The following is a 22,955-nucleotide window of genomic DNA, read 5'->3' on the forward strand; positions in this document are numbered from 1 at the left end:
AAATAAAATTGTTTCCATAAGAAAATAATTTAGGTTGCAAAACAATTTTGTTCCGCACTCAAAACAAGGCGAATGCTACTCGACTATAGTAGCTGTGCTGTCCAATTGTGTGCTCGATATGGGCACGCCTACGCTTTAATCAGTTCAGTCGTGTCCGACTCTTCGTGACCCTATGGACCATATCACGCCACGCTTTCCGCTCTCTCACTATCTTCCTAACATCACATAACTTCATCTGCAGCGCCTCGAGGATGCCATCTAACCATCGCGTTCGCTGCCTATCCCTTCTCCACGGTGACCCTCAACCTTTCCCAACATCAAATCTTTCTCCAGCGACTCCTCTCTTCTCGTCAGATGACCAAAGTAGCTGAGCTTTAACCTTAGAATTTGACCCTCCAATGAGCAGTCAGGGTTTATGGTCGACAATATCGACCATATGCCCTTTAATACACTGTGCTAAATAATCAAATAGTGGTGAATAGCAGCACGAGTATTAGGAATCAAACAAGAACGCTTTCTTACCACGTCATCGGTAATAACTAATAAGTTTTTCCATGGCACAACTTTTGTCCACGCTGCATTTTGAGCCGAGTCCGACGGAAACTTGTATCAGTAGCGCTTTGGATCCATTGGCATAGTTAGAGCGACAGTTTAGCGCACAACAAAACCCAGACATTCAAGATACCTTGCTCGCAAGCGCCTATGCAGCACAAATTAGGAACACAGCAAACACAGGCCTAAAACACGCACACTCAGGCCAAGTCGTTCCAGATCGCCTTGCTTGCGTACACTTGCGCTCGGAGCCGCCGATCTATCCCCAGATCTCACTGTCGTGACGTAGGACTAGTGGAAATGGGGACTTGCGCTGGCCTTCTCTTAGTCTAGTGGGTGTTGCCTGCACCTGTAAAAGGACTAAGTAACTCGGCGACGGCGATAACAGCATGCGTGCTCGTCGGTCGTCGAACAATTCTTGCCATCGCACTGTCAACGCTCAATTTAAAGGTGGCGAAGAAAGATAAAGCCGCGAATGGTGACTGGAATTTTAGAGAACCATCTCAGCGCATCTCCCGCGACAAAGAAAATCTTAAAGCTGCGTCTCACGCCAAGGGCATGAACAAAGAATACGGAATCAATCCATGTGCTAGAATCACAGTGATAAGGCCGCGCGGCGGCTTTCGAAAAAGAACAAATTAACATACGAACGGTTCGCGGCAATATGTTTAGAGGAGAGCTGCAGAATTTTTGTGTGGGGTTTTTAACGGGTCAGCATAGTACGTTCCCAGAGAATGTACTAGAACGCATGGGCTGCAGTTATGCTGTAAAAGCAAATTGGCTCATAGGAAAGAAGCGAAGTATCTGTCACACTTCCCCATGGACACATGAACCACGCCGTAAGAGAAAGAAAGAAGGTAAGAAGTTGCGCCCTAGCGGAAGGCTACTGGATAATTTCAACCACCTGGGTAAATTGTAACCTGGGGATCTTTAACATGTGCTGACAGCGCAGTATACGGACGCCTTTGTGTTTCGTCTCCATGAAAATACATCCGTCACGGTCAAGTTCGAGCCCGGGTACTACGTTTCAGTAGTCGAGCGTTTAACCACTGAGCCACCACGACGAGTTCTGCAGCTATGCTGCTTAACCGTGTTTTATCAAAGGCAAGATTAACACGAAGTTCACCGTTTTCAATGTCAGCCACGGTGATAGCCGCAAATGCCGAGAAAAAAAATGTTTTGCAATAAATGCAGGTTATGGAGCAGTGTTTGCGATGCACTGCGCCGAAGACATCTCAGGGAGGCCTACCAACGCCGGCAGGATCTCCTGCAGTCGTCCGACACTGACTACGAGCCCGCGGTAACTATGAACCTGCTATCTGGTTTTATTTAAAGGTGGATAAATGTTACAATATCGGATATAACATGAAAAATGTAAGCCCAATACTCACGTTTGATTCTTAAATTGTCTTCTATTTTACTTGCATGTAGAGACATGGACATTTCTTTGCTAGAGGCCGAATCACTGCTTTAAATATGCTTTCGTGTCACTAGGCGGCGATATGATAGCGTCGAGGCTATGCTGGGTGATGGCTAGGCGCATGCGTGTCTGCACTGTCACTGGGCTGTGACAAGTTTTCCGTGATCACAAAAGAACGCACAGGCGTAGAAGAACTGAAATTAACTCTTTATTGGGCTGACTTGCGCCCTCAAAATATCTGGACAACTCGGCGGCGGCGATAGCAGCAAACGTGCTCGCTGGTCGTCGAATTATGAATGCCTGTCACACCCGTCAACGCTCGATCTAAAGGCCGCAAAGAAACATCTAGATAGAGCCACGAATAATGACTAACATAACCTGGAACATTACGTGTTACGTGCGGACAGCATTTACGGCGGAGCTCACTGAAGAGTCGCCAAGTTTTTCGTCGAGCGCATTCTCCTGCGACACGGCGCCTCCGAAGTGCTCATCACGGACAGGGGGACAGCATTTACGGAGGAACTTACTCAAGAGTCACCAAATTTTTCGTCGAGCGCATTCTCCTGCGATACGGCGCCTCCAAAGTGCTCATTACGGACAGGGGGACAGCATTTACGGAGGAACTTACTCAAGAGTCACCAAATTTTTCGTCGAGCGCATTCTCCTGCGATACGGCGCCTCCAAAGTGCTCATCACGGACAGGGGGGACAGCATTTACGGAGGAACTTACTCAAGAGTCACCAAATTTTTCGTCGAGCGCATTCTCCTGCGATACGGCGCCTCCGAAGTGCTCATCACGGACAGGGGGACAGCATTTACGGAGGAACTTACTCAAGAGTCACCAAATTTTTCGTCGAGCGCATTCTCCTGCGATACGGCGCCTCCAAAGTGCTCATCACGGACAGGGGGGACAGCATTTACGGAGGAACTTACTCAAGAGTCACCAAATTTTTCGTCGAGCGCATTCTCCTGCGATACGGCGCCTCCGAAGTGCTCATCACGGACAGGGGGACAGCATTTTAGGAGGAGCTTACTCAAGAGTCACCAAATTTTTCGTCGAGCGCATTCTCCTGCGATACGGCGCCTCCGAAGTGCTCATCACGGACAGGGGGACAGCATTTACGGAGGAACTTACTCAAGAGTCACCAAATTTTTCGTCGAGCGCATTCTCCTGCGATACGGCGCCTCCAAAGTGCTCATTACGGACAGGGGGACAGCATTTACGGAGGAACTTACTCAAGAGTCACCAAATTTTTCGTCGAGCGCATTCTCCTGCGATACGGCGCCTCCAAAGTGCTCATCACGGACAGGGGGGACAGCATTTACGGAGGAACTTACTCAAGAGTCACCAAATTTTTCGTCGAGCGCATTCTCCTGCGATACGGCGCCTCCGAAGTGCTCATCACGGACAGGGGGACAGCATTTACGGAGGAACTTACTCAAGAGTCACCAAATTTTTCGTCGAGCGCATTCTCCTGCGATACGGCGCCTCCGAAGTGCTCATCACGGACAGGGGGACAGCATTTACGGAGGAACTTACTCAAGAGTCACCAAATTTTTCGTCGAGCGCATTCTCCTGCGATACGGCGCCTCCAAAGTGCTCATTACGGACAGGGGGACAGCATTTACGGAGGAACTTACTCAAGAGTCACCAAATTTTTCGTCGAGCGCATTCTCCTGCGATACGGCGCCTCCGAAGTGCTCATCACGGACAGGGGGACAGCATTTACGGAGGAACTTACTCAAGAGTCACCAAATTTTTCGTCGAGCGCATTCTCCTGCGACACGGCGCCTCCGAAGTGCTCATCACGGACAGGGGGACAGCATTTACGGAGGAACTTACTCAAGAGTCACCAAATTTTTCGTCGAGCGCATTCTCCTGCGATACGGCGCCTCCGAAGTGCTCATCACGGACAGGGGGACAGCATTTACGGAGGAACTTACTCAAGAGTCACCAAATTTTTCGTCGAGCGCATTCTCCTGCGATACGGCGCCTCCAAAGTGCTCATTACGGACAGGGGGACAGCATTTACGGAGGAACTTACTCAAGAGTCACCAAATTTTTCGTCGAGCGCATTCTCCTGCGATACGGCGCCTCCGAAGTGCTCATCACGGACAGGGGGACAGCATTTACGGAGGAACTTACTCAAGAGTCACCAAATTTTTCGTCGAGCGCATTCTCCTGCGATACGGCGCCTCCGAAGTGCTCATCACGGACAGGGGGACAGCATTTACGGAGGAACTTACTCAAGAGTCACCAAATTTTTCGTCGAGCGCATTCTCCTGCGATACGGCGCCTCCAAAGTGCTCATCACGGACAGGGGGGACAGCATTTACGGAGGAACTTACTCAAGAGTCACCAAATTTTTCGTCGAGCGCATTCTCCTGCGATACGGCGCCTCCGAAGTGCTCATCACGGACAGGGGGACAGCATTTACGGAGGAACTTACTCAAGAGTCACCAAATTTTTCGTCGAGCGCATTCTCCTGCGATACGGCGCCTCCAAAGTGCTCATCACGGACAGGGGGGACAGCATTTACGGAGGAACTTACTCAAGAGTCACCAAATTTTTCGTCGAGCGCATTCTCCTGCGATACGGCGCCTCCGAAGTGCTCATCACGGACAGGGGGACAGCATTTTAGGAGGAGCTTACTCAAGAGTCACCAAATTTTTCGTCGAGCGCATTCTCCTGCGATACGGCGCCTCCGAAGTGCTCATCACGGACAGGGGGACAGCATTTACGGAGGAACTTACTCAAGAGTCACCAAATTTTTCGTCGAGCGCATTCTCCTGCGATACGGCGCCTCCAAAGTGCTCATCACGGACAGGGGGGACAGCATTTACGGAGGAACTTACTCAAGAGTCACCAAATTTTTCGTCGAGCGCATTCTCCTGCGATACGGCGCCTCCGAAGTGCTCATCACGGACAGGGGGACAGCATTTTAGGAGGAGCTTACTCAAGAGTCACCAAATTTTTCGTCGAGCGCATTCTCCTGTGATACAGCGCCTCCGAAGTGCTCATCACGGACAGGGGAACAGCATTTACGGAGGAGCTTACTCAAGAGTCACCAAATTTTTCGTCGAGCGCATTCTCCTGCGATACGGCGCCTCCGAAGTGCTCATCACGGACAGGGGGACAGCATTTACGGCGGAGCTCACTCAAAATTGCTTGAGTGAGCTCCGCCGTAAATGCTGTCCCCCTGTCTGTGATGAGCACTTCGGAGGCGCCGTGTCACAGGAGAATGCGCTCGACGAAAAACTTGATGACTTCTCCTGCGGTACCATTAGGCAGTGCTTTAGCTGCGGCGTAAGGGGGGTAAAGTAATCGGTGGCCACGATGACCCACTTTTACCCGCTGATGAAGTAGGGAAGGGGCCGAGGAGACCAATTCCAATTTGCTGAAACGGCTTGGTCGGGGCTAGTACAGGTTTCAATAGCTCAACTAGCTATTGGCAATAAAACAAAAGCATTTTGCTTGTTTGTTTTGGTTTATTTCTTCAACCCCCTCCAGCATCCTTACGCTAGATAAGGATAATTATGGACAGGAAGACTCCGAATGTTTGTTCGCCATGCTGATAGAGCTATCAGAGAATATTTTGGGGATTCCGTATAACAGGTAATTGATGCTTTGAAATTTCGGCATGTGTACGTACCTGAGTTTATCAGTGTATTGGAGAAAGCTACCAATTTAAATATTTTATATTAAGATATTTTGCCTGTAAACTGGAACATTTTTGAAAATTCGGCCAGTCAGTAAAGACTAAGAAATATCCGCGTAGAGTAGTGGTTATAGAGTGCTCTTCTGGGATACGGAAGGGTGGCGGCTCGATTATAGGCGTGGACAATATTTTTTCTTTGGTGCCAGTTCACGAGGACACGCTCTGGTGACACGCTTTGGTAACATGCTCAGATGACGCCACATATCAGCCAAGAAACGCTTTCTCAAATAATACAGTAGAAAACCACCGTTACACTCCCGGTCGCTTCATTTTGCTGGATATTAGGGTCCTGGATCTCTGTGCCTTCCATGGAATACCATTCAATAGAATCTCCACCATTGGTCTGTTAACAGTAAAGACGCAGTATCTGTCACACTTCTCGCTAAACACATGGAGTGTGGTTGGAGTGAAAGAAAAGTTGCCGTAGCTAGTGGAGGGTTCTGGAATAGTTTCGACCGCCTGGCGATCTTTAAAGTGCACTGAAATCGTACAGCACACGGCCGCTTTTGTGCTTCGCCTCCATCGAAACGCAGCCACCGCGGTCGAGTTCGAACCCGGTACTCCGCCTCAGTAACAGAACGTCTTAAACCTCAATTCTAGGAGTATTAATTTCTGCATCATACATCGCAAAGGTCAGTACGCGCAGCAACTAACAGCAGGCATTTTTAATTCTACGCGGCTTGCCTTGCTTCGAGTTGTGCCCCGAGCACTACAGAGGCTGCAGGCGACTTATAGCGTACGCGAGCGTGGTATGGCGACGGGCACGCCGGTTTTAGTGGAACATCCAGGTAGAACAGTCAATGCCTATATCAGCGCTTGAGCACCCCCATCGCTCAGTGACATGCAGAGCGCTCCTACCAAGAGAAAGCACGAAAACGATACTATGCTGCGGTAACCAACGCGCAAGAAGAGCTGAATAAACTGCGGAATTATTTTTTAGTGCGGAAGTACTAATCTGGAGGTTCAGAGCATAGCAAAATCGTCCGACAGTCTAGCGTTTCGCGTGCCCGAAAACTGTCCGCACCGCTAAAGCCCCTTTACGCACCGCGTGGGGCTTTACGCACCGCGTGGTAGCGGCGCCCTCTCGCCTGGACAAGCACACGGGCTTTCGAGACAGTACCCCGTCCAACCGATCTCAAGGAGGCAAAACGCAATACCACGCCGGTTGTTTTCGCCCGTTAACCAAGTCTGAGGAGTAAATCCCCGCCACTTTTTTTATTGCGTAAGCAATACTACGCGAGGTTTCAGCCCGTCGCGTAAACTCGGCCGGTAGCCAAGTTTGACATTTAGAGCGACTGCAGATGGGGCCCCTCTTCAAGCCGTCAGGTAAACCCGGTCGGTAGCCACGCCACGCCGCCCGGTAGAAGAAAGAACAGAAAGAGAAGCTACGTCGGCTTTGCTTACGCGACCTACCGGGTTTAACTAAAGCTAAACCCCAGCTATCGTTTTTTTTTTTTTTTTTCCTTTTGGAAACAGAGGCATTTGTTTATGTCGTTAGGTTTCTTTGGGAGTCTATGGCTTGAATGAATGGCTTTTGGATGACATTAACTGCATATATAGAAATAAAGCGGTCACCATGAAAAAAATTATGCAGGACGCTTAAGCTCCGCCTATGAAGCTAGCGCGGATATGACGCGATAGCGTGTACAGCTCCGATTTAACCGCCGTATAAGCGTGCCTGCGTGGCCTAGGGCTAAAATGCAAGGGCCTAAATGGCAGGCTGATTCTAATTTCACCCTCCCATGTGAGAGAAGAGGCCAGAATTGGCAGCTCCTGCCAAACGTAATGTCATTTAACTCTAGATTTTCAGTTAGTGTTCGGCCATGTCAGCTGCCGGGTACCACTTTCCACCACTATGTTAGTGATTTTTCGCTCACAACGCCGCCATGCGGCCGCCGACGCCGGATTTTAGATGAACGGGCCTTTAAAGCTGTCGCGTTAAAACTGCTCAGGTCAAACCTGTCGCTACTGCGGCCGTTCTCTGCGCGCAGTTTTCATTCTACATAGCGCTGCAAATTATAGATGATTATGTTGCACTTGAAGGTAAGAGTGGCTGACAAGGACGCACAAATTTCGCACGCGCTGATATTGAAATTACACATCACACTCCGCTGGCCCTAGTTTTCAAATCTGTTCGGCTACTATATATGTTTCCCGACTAGCACGATTTATTTTACCTTCGCGATCCCGCGCAAAATGTATGGCAGGAGGGTTCTATATATAACTCATTTACTGAAGTTTCCAGATGACAGGCCTTCCATGCTTTCTGCTGGCTGGCAGTGCAGAAATATCGCTTTTCACGCAGACCAATGTGCTTGTTCTCTTTATTTGAAGCACGCGGGTTGCCACAGTAAAACCTCGATTTTAAAGTTAGCGTATTTGAAATTTTAACTCATGCTCGCGAATCGTGTCCGTCCGTCCGCCCGTAACGCTTTCGTTACGTGGGAGGCGGTAGCTGTCAGCTTACATAGCCAAGCACTAACTGGACGTAGGGCTTCCTGACATTACGTTTGGCAAATGTCAACTCGGGCCTCTCCTTTCATATGAGAGGGTGATGCCAGAATCAGCCTGCCAAGAACCTTGCATTCATGTTATCCCTAGGTCACGCAGGCACGTTTATACGGCTCGGTTAAAGCGGGGCTTTATGTGTTGGCTGGTAGCTTGCGCTATCCCATGATCGCGAAGGTTGGAGTGAAAACAGAGAAAGAGGTACCGTAGTGGAGGTCTTCGGACCACCGCGCGATAGAGGCTTTCGCCTCACCGCAGTTTAGCGATCCAAAGTGCCCCCTAGAATTTTTAGATAGCCCATGCAAAACAGAATGCTCATTTACACAAAAGTTGTTGACAGTCCGATAATTTAAAACGCTAACTTCAGCAGATGATTCGATTAATCCCCCCTTTTCTGGCCGGACCTCTGCCCTTCCTACACAGGCGACCTCCTAGCATGGTAACTGCAGGAATAGCTACAATACACAGGAGTTCCGCACGTGAACCACAGGCCTGCCCCAATGGGACGGACGGGCGAGGACGTTGGGGGCGAAAAGAATTGACCGTAGTATCGTAAAGCATCGGAGATCTGAAGAAAAACTGCGTGCCAGAGGACAGAGGTGCCTCGCTGCATCGAAGTTCAAGTCCCGAAATGGGGTTAGCGGAAATACAGTGAAGTGGCTCCTTCGAGCCGCTTGGGTTTTTTTTTTTTTCGACAACCGACGGCACCCTGACTGCGGAAACACAGGAGCCTTGGACCTGTTTTGGCCTTGACAGAGCGGACCCGTTTCCGCTTCCATGATAAAGACGACGTCGCCTCTCTGGCCAGCAGCATCACCGACGCCCAGGATCTGAGCCACTGCCCGTGATTGCGACAGAGCACCGACACTAGAGGATGGTGAGCGATCAGACTACCTCCTCTAGACGCCCATTTTCGTAGAATATATGCTTTTAACTATATGGCGTGGATGTTGGTCCGTTCCTTCCTCAACTCAGCGCGAGCCCGCGTTGCAATTTGTGACCCAGATTAGGGGCGTCACAAGTAAAGCACACTCCGATTCTCCGTACGGAATATTGCGGAAGGGGGAAGCTGTGCCGGCGAACGGCTATGTGGCTTGCCGATCATTGTCTTACATCAAGGGGAATTGTACAGTCTGTGCCAAAAATACATAGCCCAAGGTGTTTGCTTCTAAGCCCTGTTGAGGAGCTTGTCGTGAATAATAATGCCAACAGTAATAACAATAAGTTGCTTGATAATGGAAAATTCTCGCTTTCTGCTGCCAACCTGGTGTATGGCTTTGAGTAACGGGAGTATAACTGGGGGGAGGGGGATGCCAGGGGGAAAGTAACTGACGTGAGGTCGGCTATGACGGGCGCGAAGTAAACCACTCGACAGGGACGGCAGGAACGAAATCAGGACAGGACCTGTGGCTTGCCAAGGTACAGGTCCGATAATCTAGGGCAGAGAGCTCTATGCAGCTGGCGGCGCCGGAACAGCAGCTCCAGGAAGGAGGATCGGGCACGCCGAGGCGTGTGGGAGCGCCACGAGGAGTCCGATACGTGGACGTGAAGGCTTGATATGGAAAGTGGGCGCCGCTTGGCTCTGAGCGCGACAACAGCGATGGCGAAACAGTGATGACAAGCTGGTCTGCTGCCTCTCGCAACATGGGTCGGTCCGAAAGGTCCTTTCCAGTGATGATGCAAGGGAACGTTGAATCCCAACAGCATCATGCCGGTAACTGGTCCGAGGCTACACCGCGAAGAGCTCCGGGCACTGGGAGTCGCCCTCTCCACGTGGTCCGCCACCGTAATCGCCACCCAATGCAGCGGGAACGTCCGAGGTGAACGCGAAGACTGGAGAAAGGCTGCTGTCACCGGGAGTTGCACGCGGGCGGCTGGGGACTTGCGGCAGGCAAGCATTCTGGATAGGGCCAGCAGGGAAGCTAGGCGCACTGTCCTGGTGCTACGCTCGGGCGTAGCGAGGACTGCAGCAGGAAGCCACCGCGGCAGCTGAAGAGACAGCTGGAGAATCGCTGCAGCAGCGCGGCGGGTTGGACAACTGGTAGCAGGGCAGCACGTGTTCCGGAAAGCACCTTCGTCCACACGAAGTATGCGAAAAGCAGGCAGCAGACAGGTCTGCGGGGGTCGCCGCGCGAAGATCGCGAACAGCAGCAGGGAAAAACTGTGGGTACCGCTGCTTGCATGGAGGCAGCGCGGAGGGGAACACTGAAAACCTCCGTTGCCGGCGGCACGTAGAAGTCGCGTGTACGCTAACGCACACTTAGTGGTCATGCCGCCGCCATGAGGTACAGGGCGACGGCAGCTGAAGGGCGAAACTCACCCACCCAGTACCGCGGGAGAGCCGCGATCGGCCAAAGAAAATCGACTCGGCGGCCAAGACAAGAATCAGGTGCCTCTCCGAATCTGGGAGGACTGGGAGACCTCACTGCGGTCAGCGGACCCGGTCAGGCCGAAGATAGTCGTCAGCCAGGCCGCATACGTCATGGATCAACATCACATGAACTTTTAGATCGCGAGTGGGGTCGTGCGGAGACCCAGGAAGCCTGCGTGCCTCGAATGCTTCGCATAATGTAATGAAGTTTCTTCCTCCTCGTCCTGTCGTGCATCTCCAACGCTCGCCATCTCGTCCTCGCCCTTGTCCGAGTCTAGAATCCCACCTGTGCTTCCAGGAACTTGGTTGCAGGGCTCTTCGATCGTAACTTTTCTTTTTACAAATTATTTATACGGTACACGCCCCGCCAAAAGCTTACGGGATCTGCTTCAGACTCCTGCAGAGTGCCTCGTTTTGAACCCTCAGCGACCACGATTTCTCGCAAGCGCCCCCGATTTCGACCCTTTAAAGCTTTGGACTGTCAGATATGCTACGAAACCCAGATAAATGTTCATTCTGGCACACTTTGGCGCAGTTGCGGCCATCTTATAAATATACAATGCAGCAAATCTCGTCTGGTGCAGTTGACACATAAGTGGACGCACTAAAATTTGCCCAGTAGTGCAGCATCCATGCTCCCCCTTTCTATTCTATATGCCATTTTTAGCTCCAATTTCACAGTTCATACTGGTGTACAGCCCTTCAGTTTTTATTCATACTACGGCAGCATTCACCAAAAAGATGTTGAGGGCACAATTACTATACGTGCAGTGAAGGTAGAAGCATAAATGTGCCATGGTTAATTTTGTTTGTTGTCATTCTTGATTAACCCCCCCCCCCCCCTTTTTTTTCAGTGTAACAACTGCTGATTGCATCACTCATTCAATTTCGAATTCGGCGCTCTTTCCTGACCAGTCTCCAGAGTGATGATGTCACGGTACTGCTTGACCAACCCGAGACTTCGTACCATTTCGTTCCGTGAACAGCGGATGGTTTCGCTAGTGATGAGACATAAAAGGCTTTCGCTTTAAAATCACTGCCAAAGGCAAACACGTTCCACCGCTGATTACGTGTGATAGCACGATAGCACAGCCGCATGACATTGACGAGTTAGACACCCGATCCTGTGTAGGTTGACGGTTCAGCTTCCAACCGATGGCATGCGCAAGTTGGGACTAGATCTCACGCAGATAATCAGTCTCACACTAGTGCAGCAGTTTGGACCCACATTAGTGCTCCAGAAATAGTCTGCTCAGCTTATCGACTGCAAATTACAAGTGCTCTGTGCACATGCACGCAACCTCATCTGTTTTGACCCAGCGTGCCCTGCGTGGCATGCTGGACTACCATCTGGCAGATGCTATCAAAACCTCGCACAGAAATGCCGCTGCGAGAGCCGGCTTTGTCCACTGGAATAGCATGTATATAGCTAGGAGGGGGCAGAACAAGGTTGACATCCTGCTGGATTTGACTTCTTGGCAAGACTAAAATATTTAGAGGGATGTTCCACATTAGTTTCAGAGTTCTGCCTTAATGAGGGAAATTTCGCACATGCAGAAAATAACACTTGGAAGAATGAGTGCAGTTTGTGAATTACAGCGAGCTAGGCATTGATCGAGACACTACATATGTCAGTCTGGCTTAAGCTTTTTGATTATTCGGGACCAGCTGAAGAAGCCAAACAGAGGCTTTGTGTTCCCCCGGTCCTTTTGGCCAACAAATTTACGTGCTTCCTTCCCTAAAACTAGGTTTCGCGTGTTCATCACATTATTGACTGAACAAGCAAAATCACGGTACCAACATATTGCAGTAAATAGCACGGGCTTTGTAATAAAAAGCATAATTTGGAAAAGTGACGCAAGACATTTGGTTTTCGCTTGTCAATCAAGCCTTGACATTTGAACTATTGTTCTGCATGTACACACTGTCACTTCACTTCTTTGTGCAATACTTCCCTAACGTAATGCCCTTAGAGTGCAACATAGGTACATTAATAAATAAACAAACAAATACCAATGTGGTTTATTTGAATTCCTTGAATACTGCAATTATAAGCATTTTTTTTATTGCAGCTATTCAAGAAAGAAGGGGACATGTTCCTCTACAAGGCTGACCTCAAAACAAGGCCCAAAAGTGCCGGGAACCTTCAACGGAACCTGCACTAGCAAGACGCGACTTCAGTAGGGAAAGCATTGCTTTCCCATAAGTGTACCAGCACATAAAATTCTTTCTCTAGAAGCCCTGAGTCTCAAGCCATTCCCAAAAGTGCATGCACATGATTTCCCATTTTTATTTGCCTTGTGTAAGCCACACTAGTCATTGGTCGTATTGCCACACGTTGCATAACTCTGCAATCATGGCAATGAAGGACAGCATTCACAGCAAGTGAACTAGTATTTTAAGAAAGAAGGAAAAGAAAGCCTCTGGCCACACAGTTTTACTGAGTGCAGTGCAGCACCATGATAGCAGGAAACAAATCTACTTTAGAGCTACCTGGTCTGTGTTTAAAGGTGGCTCTGCTCTAAAATATGATCAAATAAAAAATAGAAGAAAGAGGTACCCAGTGATTCCTTCCCGTTTCTTCCTCCATTGGCACACTACATTGCGCAACTAGTATTTCTCTTGCAGCTGAAAAGCACACAGCAATACTGCATGGCTTGAACCTAAGTAGGCCGCACAATGTGACAGGGCAAAAAGCTCATAAAATATTTTACTGCAGAGCAGCCCTTCGCCACCAGGGCATTTGTCCAGAAGAGGTGCGACGATGGCGCCGCTGCTAGTGGACCACTGCATTCAGTGGCTCAGCACGCATGTTGGCCAAGTCCAGGTGCATGTCTAGCTCATCATCCACTTGCCCGACGACAACCCTGCACAACGGTAAGCAGTAAAATATACTCGGTCAGCTGCATTTCCCTTCTGATGAAAAATGCGACAAACGACAAAAATCCTTTTTGGTGATCCTGGAAGTCTTTGAATCTCGTGTGTGACAAGGAAACAAAACTGATTAAGATATGCTAAAATATTTCAGAACAGATGCCCATGCCTGTTTGAATTAAAATTGGTTAATGCGAACAACAGACTGAATATTTATGGCTGAAGCCAACAGAGGACATGCTGTCACAACATCGTGACCTCTTTGGTTTCTTCCTCCACTATTTGATGATATTGATTCATCAACACAGTAATGTAGGGACTGACCACACATGCACTCACTACAGACAAGAAATGCAAAAAAAAAGATCACATCAGCAGGTTCTAAACATAGTTTTACATCTAAAATATCTACCTACATGTAGAATGCTAATGAACAACACAGTGCCAGCCCAAAAGGGCCAAACTGTGCAGAGGTCCTGCTTTGAAACACTGTCCTCTTTTGATGTTATATGTATTTAATGTTTCTTATTGTAATTATTGCTACATGTAGAATGCTAATGAACAACACAGTGCCAGACCAAAAGGGCCAAACTGTGCAGAGGTCCTGCTTTGAAACACTTTCCTCTTTTGATGTTATATGTATTTAATGTTTCTTATTGTAATTGTTGCTAACAACATCTTAGCACTGTCTTAAGGTGCTGGCCTCTGAAACATTTACGATCTATACTTCGTTTCATACATCAAGTGCAACACTGCCAAAGCTAGAGCCCTTGTTTGCGCTCCCAACATCCGTGATGAAAAATAGTGCCTGCTCTTGACGACAGGAAATAATAGTTGCTTTGTCTGCAAGCTTAATAAATCTTACATTTGTCATCAACTCCACAAAAAGCACCTTTTTTAAGGAGAAAAGATCGGATTCGGCGAGTTTGTATGTTTTGTTTGTCGTTTTCGTTTGTGTCAAGTTTTCGCTGCCCCGCAACCCTGCCAGCAGTGCCCTCCGCGCTGCACAACGCAGCGACCTCGACTGTCTCTTCGGAGCGGATTTTTTCTGTAAGATCCGCACTGCGAAGATGTCCAGACACCCGAAACAAGTTATTGCAAACGTGTATGCTCGGAATAGAGCCCGTTTCCGCAGAAACCACTCTGCCACGAAACGAGCGCGTAGTGATACGCCTCTCTGTTTTTTCTTGCGTACTACTTGTGTAGCTTTCTCTGCGTTGCACCTGATGTATGAAACAGAGTATAGCTGTGAAAGCAGGACTTCACGAGAATGCACTGTGTCGTGGTGCAGCAGCTCCTGTCGCCTAGCTACAGAAGAGAGTGAAAACTCTGACAATTTCATTCTATCATGGCTCTCACTGAAATGCCTGATGTGTGCCTAACATTCACATTGCTGATATCGCACATCTGAAGGGTGGCACATACCCTTAAGCAGCCATCATAAAAACCTGAGTAGCTCATAGCCCTTTAATAGAATGGCAAACACAGCCACAGGCAGAAAGTGTAGCATGGAAGGAAAACACGAATATGATTAACAAAGAACAACTTCAGTTCCACATAACAGTCATCACGTTTCTCGATGTCACACATCCTGATACACATCCCTAGACATGTGCTGCACATTAATTATACTCAGTTTCATACATCATGTTGCAATGCCATCCTAATGCTTCATAATGTTCAATGCTGCCAAAGCTGGTGCACACGCTCACACCAGCCATGTTCATGGCCAAGAAGTAATTAACAAGTACCATGCATCGTGACAAAGCTCAAGTATCATGACTGGCAAAGAAGTTCTTAAAGCTGTTCACCTCATACTATATTTTCATGCTGTCACACATTGAGACATCAAAGGAGTGACATGCAGCGGGCTAATATGCGACTGGCAAACCCAATTGCTCATAGTTCACTTGTGTTCAAGTAGTGGGTCACAGTCAGCGAAAATTATCAGAGAGCCTAATACAGTAGAACCTCGGTGTTACGAATCTCACAGGGTCGCAAAAAAATTTGTATCATCCGTATCATCAAAACGAAAGAAAATAAGTATGCAGAAGCATAGAAAAAGCAGTCGTGCATATCTGTTTACATTCGAGAAGGCTTATTACAGTCGCGCGCTCACTGTTCGGCACTCGTGGCGCACGCAGCGCGACAGACGATCGCAACGTCGGCGAAGCGAGGGCCGTGTGCCTCCGCAGACTTCTCGCATCATGACAAGAGATGGCGACATGCCAGCCGTGCGGCGCCGCAGACTGCTCGCGATGCGTACAGCGTGCTTAGCGGTCGTGATGTCATGTGCAGCCTATGCGCGCCCGCTGCGTGCGCCGCCGACTACTACTCACGGCCGCCAGCCACTGCAAACACTTTGCGGCGTGGAAAACGATCGCGATGCCTGAAATGTACGGTCCACCTGCCTCCGCATACTTCTCGCGGCACATACAGCATGACTGGAGATGGCGACACGCAGGCGGCGTGGTGCCGCAAACTGCTCTCGGATCGGCATCGCGAAGCCAGCGATGTCCAGTCCGTGCGCACCCGCCACGTGGGCCGCCGCCAGCTACGGCAGTTGCGACGTCTGTGGTTTGTGGGCCACGCGCCACTGAAAGCTTTTCGCGACGTGAGCCAAACAAAATAATAACGTAGGCGAGGTGCGGACCACGCGTCACTGCAAACTGCTCGTGATGCGTACATACAGCACGGCTGGCGATCGCGGAGTCAACGATGTGCGGGCACTGCGTAATGCTCAAGGTTGCGGTCACAGTTCGCGCATTCATATCATCCGTAGTGGCGCGGGACAGTGTTCGGAACATCCGAAATTTTTCGCATTGTACACATTGCACTCTGGCTGGGGAATTTCGCGAATTCGTATCATCCCGAAATTCGTATCAACCGAATTCATATCACTGAGATTTTACTGTAACTGGTCACTTGGTTGCCATGAGTGATTTGCAATGCCAGCACTTTATTTTATGTTACCCATTGTTTGAAAGGCATGAGTGACATCGGAGGACGTACTACTTCTGCAGGTTTGCCGATGTTGCTTGGTACATATAAGATGGAGTATGTCTCCTTAGTACAGTAAAACATGTGGAGAGAGGCACATAGATGTAATAGCACTGCTCATTGTGCCCTACAACAGGAGGACGCAGTACCATATATAGTGCAGAAATGGAAAAGGCTACAAATATAGAAGACCAATAATGAAGCACAGAAACACCAGGAAGCAGCAGAATATGAGCAACATGTAAGGATGTTGAATCCTTGGGGACATAACGTGACAAAGAGAGCGGACCTTCCAGAATGAGATGAAGCAAGTGCGGAGTGCAAAGAAGCAGTGACATATGAAGCAAAAGTGAAAATCTGACATTGTCCAAAAGTCGACCACAATTGCCACTCATGCCTGGAATGACAGCAGTGCCGTAATATTCTGGGCAACTACCGTATTACATTACACCGGCACACACTCTGATGGATGCAGCAACTTTTCAAACAGCACATTGTCATTGACATCAGCAATAAATGATGTTCAGTGACAGCCACAGCGCAAGCAGAAGAAACGTGGTAGTACACATGTGTACTGCATGCAAGAAACTTTGTAAAAGCAAAGTGGCAAAGATGCCTCCACTTCTGCCATGGGAAGGAAGTGCAAGGCTACTGACATCCACATCATACAGAGACTTCTGGCACTTTACATTAGCTGTGCCTTTTTTTCTCATTAGAACTGTAAATGAGCACAGGGATGGTACAATTCACACAACTGGCATCCTCGCATCTGAATTCTTACCTTTAATGAAAGCATGCACATTTTTTCCTGCAAGTTTTGAAAACTAATAAAATGATCCCTCTTTAGTGCTTCATTATGATAGACCTTCCTGCATTTTCAACATTGTATAGTTTTAAACAGGGATGAAAGATGCAATAGTTTCTTCCCACCTGGGACAGCAATACACTATGCCATGACACTTGGCCAAGGACCTATTACGACCCCTTTCGAGTTAAGCAGAATTCCATTGCACGTTCCAGACAACTGCACTAAATGTTGTGAAAGACCTACACATTGTCCCCCCGCACTATGTACAGGCCCAGGGGCACCTGCTCCACACCATGGTCCGAGCTGTAGACTCTCTCATGGCTTTCATCCAAGATCAGGTTGATGGTCTGGTCAAAACCCTTCAGCGTGCCCTGGTGGAGTACAGAAGAATCAGGAGGACTATCAGTATTTCCATCACAGCTGTGATGGCAAATGGCACTCAGCTTTGTTTCAGGGCTCATGCCACAGTTGGGAAGAGAACAGCACACACCATGGCCCAACTACTATTCAAACTTCACCCTGTTTGCTTCGTGCACATCTGCTATTGCACAATGGCAGCAAGCATTTTTAGTTCTTAAAGGCACTGCATTTTACACTTAGAGCCGTTAACAGGTACCCACCCATAGTCATTGTGCAACTGAAGCCAGTTGCAGTCATGGTTGGTTTATGGAGTTTAACATCTCAAAGCGACTCAGGCTATGAGTGGCACCATAATGGAGGGCTCCTGAAATTTCGACCACCCGAGGTTAACACGTACTGACATCGCAGAGCACATGGGTGCCTAGCTTTTCGCCTCCCTCTAAAAGCGGTCACCAGGGCCAGGATTCGAAACTGCATCCTTGGGCAAAGTAGTCAAGCGCCCTAACCACTGCACCACTGCGGCGGGACATTTGCAGCCATCATCACCTTCTGGACCACACCCGCAGCAAAGCAAATGCTTTTCCCATATCCCTCCAATTAATCTGGTCCTGTACCCATGCCCATTTCTTCTCACTTTATCTGCTCTGCAGAACTCCTGCACCTTAGCGTTACACCTAACATTTTCCATTCCATAGCTCTCTGCACTGTCCTCAATTTAAGTACAACTCTTTTCGTTAGCCTTCATGTTTCTGCCCCATAGGTAAGTAAGTAGCGCTTCTTTTTTGGCTTCCCTTATCATGGTGCTCTGATTGGTGCCAAACCAAAACACGCAAAGCCAAGAGCAAGAAGTGTGGAGGAGAGAACAGAACAGAAGAAAAGAAATCAGAAAGAAAGGAGACAAAATGGAGGGATGCCATCATGAAGAGAGAAATCAAAAGAGAAGGAACAAGCAGAAGAGAAAAATAGGGTGAAACTGAGGAATGACATCTACTGCTCAATGCTTTAACTAAGCTTAGTTTGGCCTGTTTTCTCTTTCTTTTATTGCAATGTCACTAAGTGCAAAGGGGTAGCGCCAAGAAGTGAGCATGTTTTCGGCCCACCATAGAGAACACAAGCTTTCTACAGCAGCATGGCAGAGGGGGTACTGATATGATCGGGGTTCCAGCTTCAGCGACCGACGACAGGAATCAAGCCAGGCCAGCGAGCAGCAGCCTGAAGGTATCGTGCCAGCGGCAACATCGCCACCACGTGCGGAGGCCACATCGTCGCCACATGCGGAGGCAGTCCTCTCCAATCACCTCGCCAGGCCGCCAACCATTCCGGGAAGCCACCCATTCATGTTTAATTACCTGCCTGGCACTCGCCGGGGTAACCACAAGAAAATTTTCCCTATTGTTGGCGAATGCAAAAGCATGCAGCTTTTCGCCGAACGGGAGTGCTCGTGAAATTCCAAGAATTAAGAGCAGTGTGGTAGTGGCCTTTGCCGGGGGGGCGAACTTCTCAGAATCTTGGACTGCATTTGTCAGCTCAAGATTGCCATCGCTACCAAGGAAGTTCACTCTTGCCACATGAAGCTGTGCAAGGAGGCTCTAGTAGCATCGTCGGCAGTGGGCGGCACCTCGAATGCTCGCAAGTGTCTCCCTGATTGAACTGCCCAACATGAACTCTATTTCCCTAGCTCCCTAGCTGGAGACAACAAACCATATTTAAGAAGTGGAGTTGTATCCACGATCAGTGAGCTGAGTAAGCTCTGTTTTCTCTTCTTGACCTGTATACACTTCATCATGTAAAAAGTGTATATAAACGTCCTTTCTTCGTCACTCTCCCTGCTGCTCCCCGTCCGATGTCTCGTCCTCCTTGTTGCACTATCAAGAAGTCTTGGCTCCTGACACCGTCCACATCAGCACTAGCAGCAGACAAGCATGCATATCAAAGTGTACCACTACAATCCAAGTTGCTTTTCCTTTTTTTCAACGAGCTACCCGAGGTATCACTTTACATACTTTTTTGTTCTTACATTACTTAGAAGAAAGGCCACTCAGGCAGGCCGCAACATGCACAGGAGCAGAAAAAAATTATGGTTCACACTTAAGCTCCGCCTTTAAGGGTATGATGGGATAGCGCAGGCTACCATCTGGCATATAAACCCTTACTTTAACCAAACCGTATGAATGTGCCTTATAGTATAGAACGCCTCACTCGGCATCCAAGAGCACTGGAAGGTTGATTCTTGTTCCACCCTTTTACCTCAAGTATCAGCAACCTGAGTTGGCGGGTCCTTATAACTTTCTGATATCAAGTGGTCCCATTAAGTCACACAAACCATCTAATGATCAGCATAGTACCACCTGCCAGCACAATGCTCGTGGTTTTTCATTCGCAACGTTGATACCAACGCTGAAACTAATGACAGTGGCGAATTATCTGCCTCATGTGCCCTTTAAAGCTACCGAGTTAAAGGTGTCTCACCACCAAAGTGAGTCCAGCAAAATGCTGCTGGGAAGCAACATGTGGTATAAGTCTCGTTTTGTCGACTATGGGGAAATTAAAGTCCACTGAAGCTGTTTGCTATATTTAGCACCATTGCGTAGTCCATCATGCAGTCCCAGTGACATAGGCGCAGCTGCTCCCAATGCAAAACTTAAACTTAGACAAAAAAAAAAAAAAAAAAAATTGGGAAAATGGGGCCCGTGCGTTCTCCTTGCACAGCTATTCCTGCTCCCTTTCGTGCAAGCGCAGCGCTCTCGTGATGCATCTGTGGCGCGCTGCAGTATACCGTCTGTGGTGCGGCTTCACAAAGATCTGCTTGCTTGACTTTTATTTTCCTTAAATATAGAAGAGGAGTGTGCGTTTGATGTGCTTGGGTGTAGAGGAGGAAGTTGTGCTTGGGTGTGAAAGAGGAAATCTAGGTTCCTTTGATTGTACCACAATTAGTTGTATGCACCTGTGTTGTGTTTTCTCTCTTCGTGTTGTCCTTGTTGAGCCACTGTTCTGGGTATCATGCACCTAGCCCCACAAGCAGTTATTTTGGGAAGGAATAGCACTGGTAAGACAGAGGCAAAAGTCTATGCTAGCTCACATTTGTAAGTTTCATAGCAGGATTGATCAAGCCATGAAAAGTGAGAGCTTTGCATTCAAGGAAGAAGATGCCCTAGAAAGGCTGGAACTAAAGCTCACTGTAAGTAAGAAGCTGTGGTGTCCTTCATGTAAGTTATCAGAAGTAACATGCACCAGAGAGGTAATATACAGTGTTTGGACCTCTTCGCCTGTGAGTTGGAAATACATTCATGCTGTATAATGCAGTGCTTCGGTCAAATCAATGCATCAATAGTGAACCCACGAGAAATGCTTTCTGATGAGCAACAGAGCAACAATTCATTTCTAATTCAAGGGGCAGCTTCCACTTCTTTAATGTATCATTAACCTGTTCTCTTCTCATCTCATCCTCCATAACAGGCAACAACACCACTATTCCTGAACCAAAACCTGCTGAATCAAATCTTTTTAACTTTCTGGACAAAGGCATTGACTGAAAAAGTGCATGCCCTGTGCCGCTCCCATCCTGCAATTCGTTCGGAATGAAGGGTGCTAATGCCGGCATTTAACAGGCATCACCCGCCACGTTTCTCCCCTGTAGCCTCGACGGCTCGGGGAGACGCGACGCTGGCATCACGCAACCAAGCTTGAACTAGCACTTGCATAGTGCCTCGAAGAATGCTTGGTTCCCTGATGACAGCTAAAGCAGAAATAAGTTCTTAATTCAAAAGCACCACTGTAATGCCCCTTGGCGCTGTGGGTAAACAAATAAATAAAACAAGCACACAAGCGAGGCAGCTTCATCTGCTGTCATCTGAAGTGAGTACTATGCATTTCTTATGCTTGTACAATATTGGCCTTGAAGAATTATTAGTACTGTCAAGGTATTAAAGAATAGACAGAACTACAGGCAAAAATATTGCTGAAGCATGCTATGGAGACATCGGGTCTACTGACAACACCCTGTCAACAAAATGACAATGCAGATTCTGAAGCATTTCATTGGCTTCCATTTATGTATGCTGTTGCGAAGAGAGAAAAACTAGGCCATCAACATTCATGCAGTGTGCACAAGCATGCATCAAGAAAGCATGCCGACAAATGCTTCACGCAAAAAAAAGCTGCGTATACAGCAATGCATTTGGCAGCACAGCCATGATGGACGGCTTTTGAGAAACTTGGTTCCAGATGATTACTTCTTACAAATGTCTACGCAGTTGACAATGATGAAGTCTGCGTGAGACACCTCGGTAACTGGTGTCAGAGACGGAGACCAACGCAGCAGTCCACAGAACACAAGCACTCTAAAAGCAGTTTGCTATGCACACACTGCTCCTGCTGCCAGACAGATGTTACACGCGATGCATTCGTTAGGAAAGACTCAGTAGTGCCATCACCTTTCTCCCTTATCTTGCATATGTGAAATGCTCGCCGTCGTGGAGACATTTCCCGTGGCGAAGTTCCATGTGCAACGTCGGGAGCTGACACTACTCCGTGCTCGAGTGTCAGCTCGGCGCCATGCAGTTTTAGTAGCATGCAGCGGTGGCGTAAGATTGCTACACAAATACACACACTGAACTCCCTACTAAAATAATTCTGTTACACAGGCAAAATTGAAACTATTACTAAGTAGTAGTGAAAGCCAAAACATGCAGAATATTTGGCTATAAATGGAACTCACCACAATGTGACGCCCGTCAGCAGTTATGATCGATACTGTATCTAGGAAATGAAAGTGAAGGAAATTTATGATGACGGGTGCAGACAGTGTTTACCCATTAGCAGGCGCTACAGCCTTGTGAGAAAGTGATTATTAATTTAATTCACGTTATCGTAACTACCAAAAAGGAATATACATGGATAACTACGATCTTGCACTCAAATCAAATTATGTAAGCAAATAGGCGGCGAGAATGAGTCGCACACATCTCAGTACAGTGCCTTCTGAACTGTGACACCATAACCAAAACATTCCCTCCTTACATCACGTGGAATTGACAAATAAATAAAAAGGATACGATTGACATATCCTTCAAGCGACGCAGCCATCGTTGTCACTGGGACAGGTAAGAAAACGACAATTGGTTTGGGTCTTGGCGCCAAGGTGCAGTATCAGGCAACAGTTCACAACCGAGCTAAATGTCCGTTCATGGCGATATCAACATCACAGCGCCAAATACTGCTGACTACGCGAAAACTACACGAAATTTAACCAAACTAGTCACACGCTCACGGAAACTAATGAATATACAAGGTGCCACTACTCGGACTACTCCGCTTCTATACCGCTTCCTAGAAAACAGCCAT

The 22,955-nt window shown here is 48.2% G+C and overlaps 2 protein-coding genes across 2 annotated transcripts in view; one reads left to right on the forward strand and one right to left on the reverse strand.

Annotated features, from left to right (window-relative positions):
• LOC146207333 (oxysterol-binding protein-related protein 9-like) overlaps positions 1 to 13,195 on the forward strand; it is a 62,131-nt gene extending 48,936 nt beyond the window's left edge. Inside the window, exons 19-20 of the mRNA XM_084576576.1 lie at positions 1,747 to 1,852; positions 12,643 to 13,195. Of these exons, the coding sequence (XP_084432702.1) occupies positions 1,747 to 1,852; positions 12,643 to 12,735 (199 nt within the window). The 3' untranslated portion in view covers positions 12,736 to 13,195. The remainder of the gene's footprint in view (positions 1 to 1,746; positions 1,853 to 12,642) is intronic.
• A 67-nt stretch (positions 13,196 to 13,262) lies between these two features.
• Positions 13,263 to 22,953, reverse strand: LOC146207334 (U6 snRNA-associated Sm-like protein LSm8). The gene is made up of 4 exons (XM_084585976.1): positions 22,667 to 22,953; positions 22,330 to 22,370; positions 17,496 to 17,623; positions 13,263 to 13,437 (listed from the first exon to the last, which is right to left on the reverse strand). The coding sequence occupies exons 1-4, from the start codon at positions 22,695 to 22,697 to the stop codon at positions 13,347 to 13,349; spliced, it is 291 nt and encodes a 96-aa protein (XP_084442102.1). The 5' UTR covers positions 22,698 to 22,953; the 3' UTR covers positions 13,263 to 13,346.
• Between the last annotated feature and the right edge of the window lie 2 nt (positions 22,954 to 22,955).

This window comes from Amblyomma maculatum, chromosome 1, assembly GCF_055883805.1.
Source record: "Amblyomma maculatum isolate TAMU_Amacu chromosome 1, ASM5588380v1, whole genome shotgun sequence".
Classification (NCBI taxonomy): domain Eukaryota; kingdom Metazoa; phylum Arthropoda; class Arachnida; order Ixodida; family Ixodidae; genus Amblyomma; species Amblyomma maculatum.

Bases quoted from the DNA above. Each gene is read 5' to 3' on its own strand.
- LOC146207334 (XM_084585976.1), bottom strand. From the start codon at position 22,697: ATGGCTGCGTCGCTTGAAGGATATGTCAATC. The intron at 22,371-22,666 runs GTATCCTTTTTA...TTCATTTCCTAG, and splicing joins GCTTGAAGGATATGTCAATC to ATACAGTATCGATCATAACT. The intron at 13,438-17,495 runs GTAGGTCTTTCA...ACCGTTGTGCAG, and splicing joins ATAGTGCGGGGGGACAATGT to GGTTGTCGTCGGGCAAGTGG.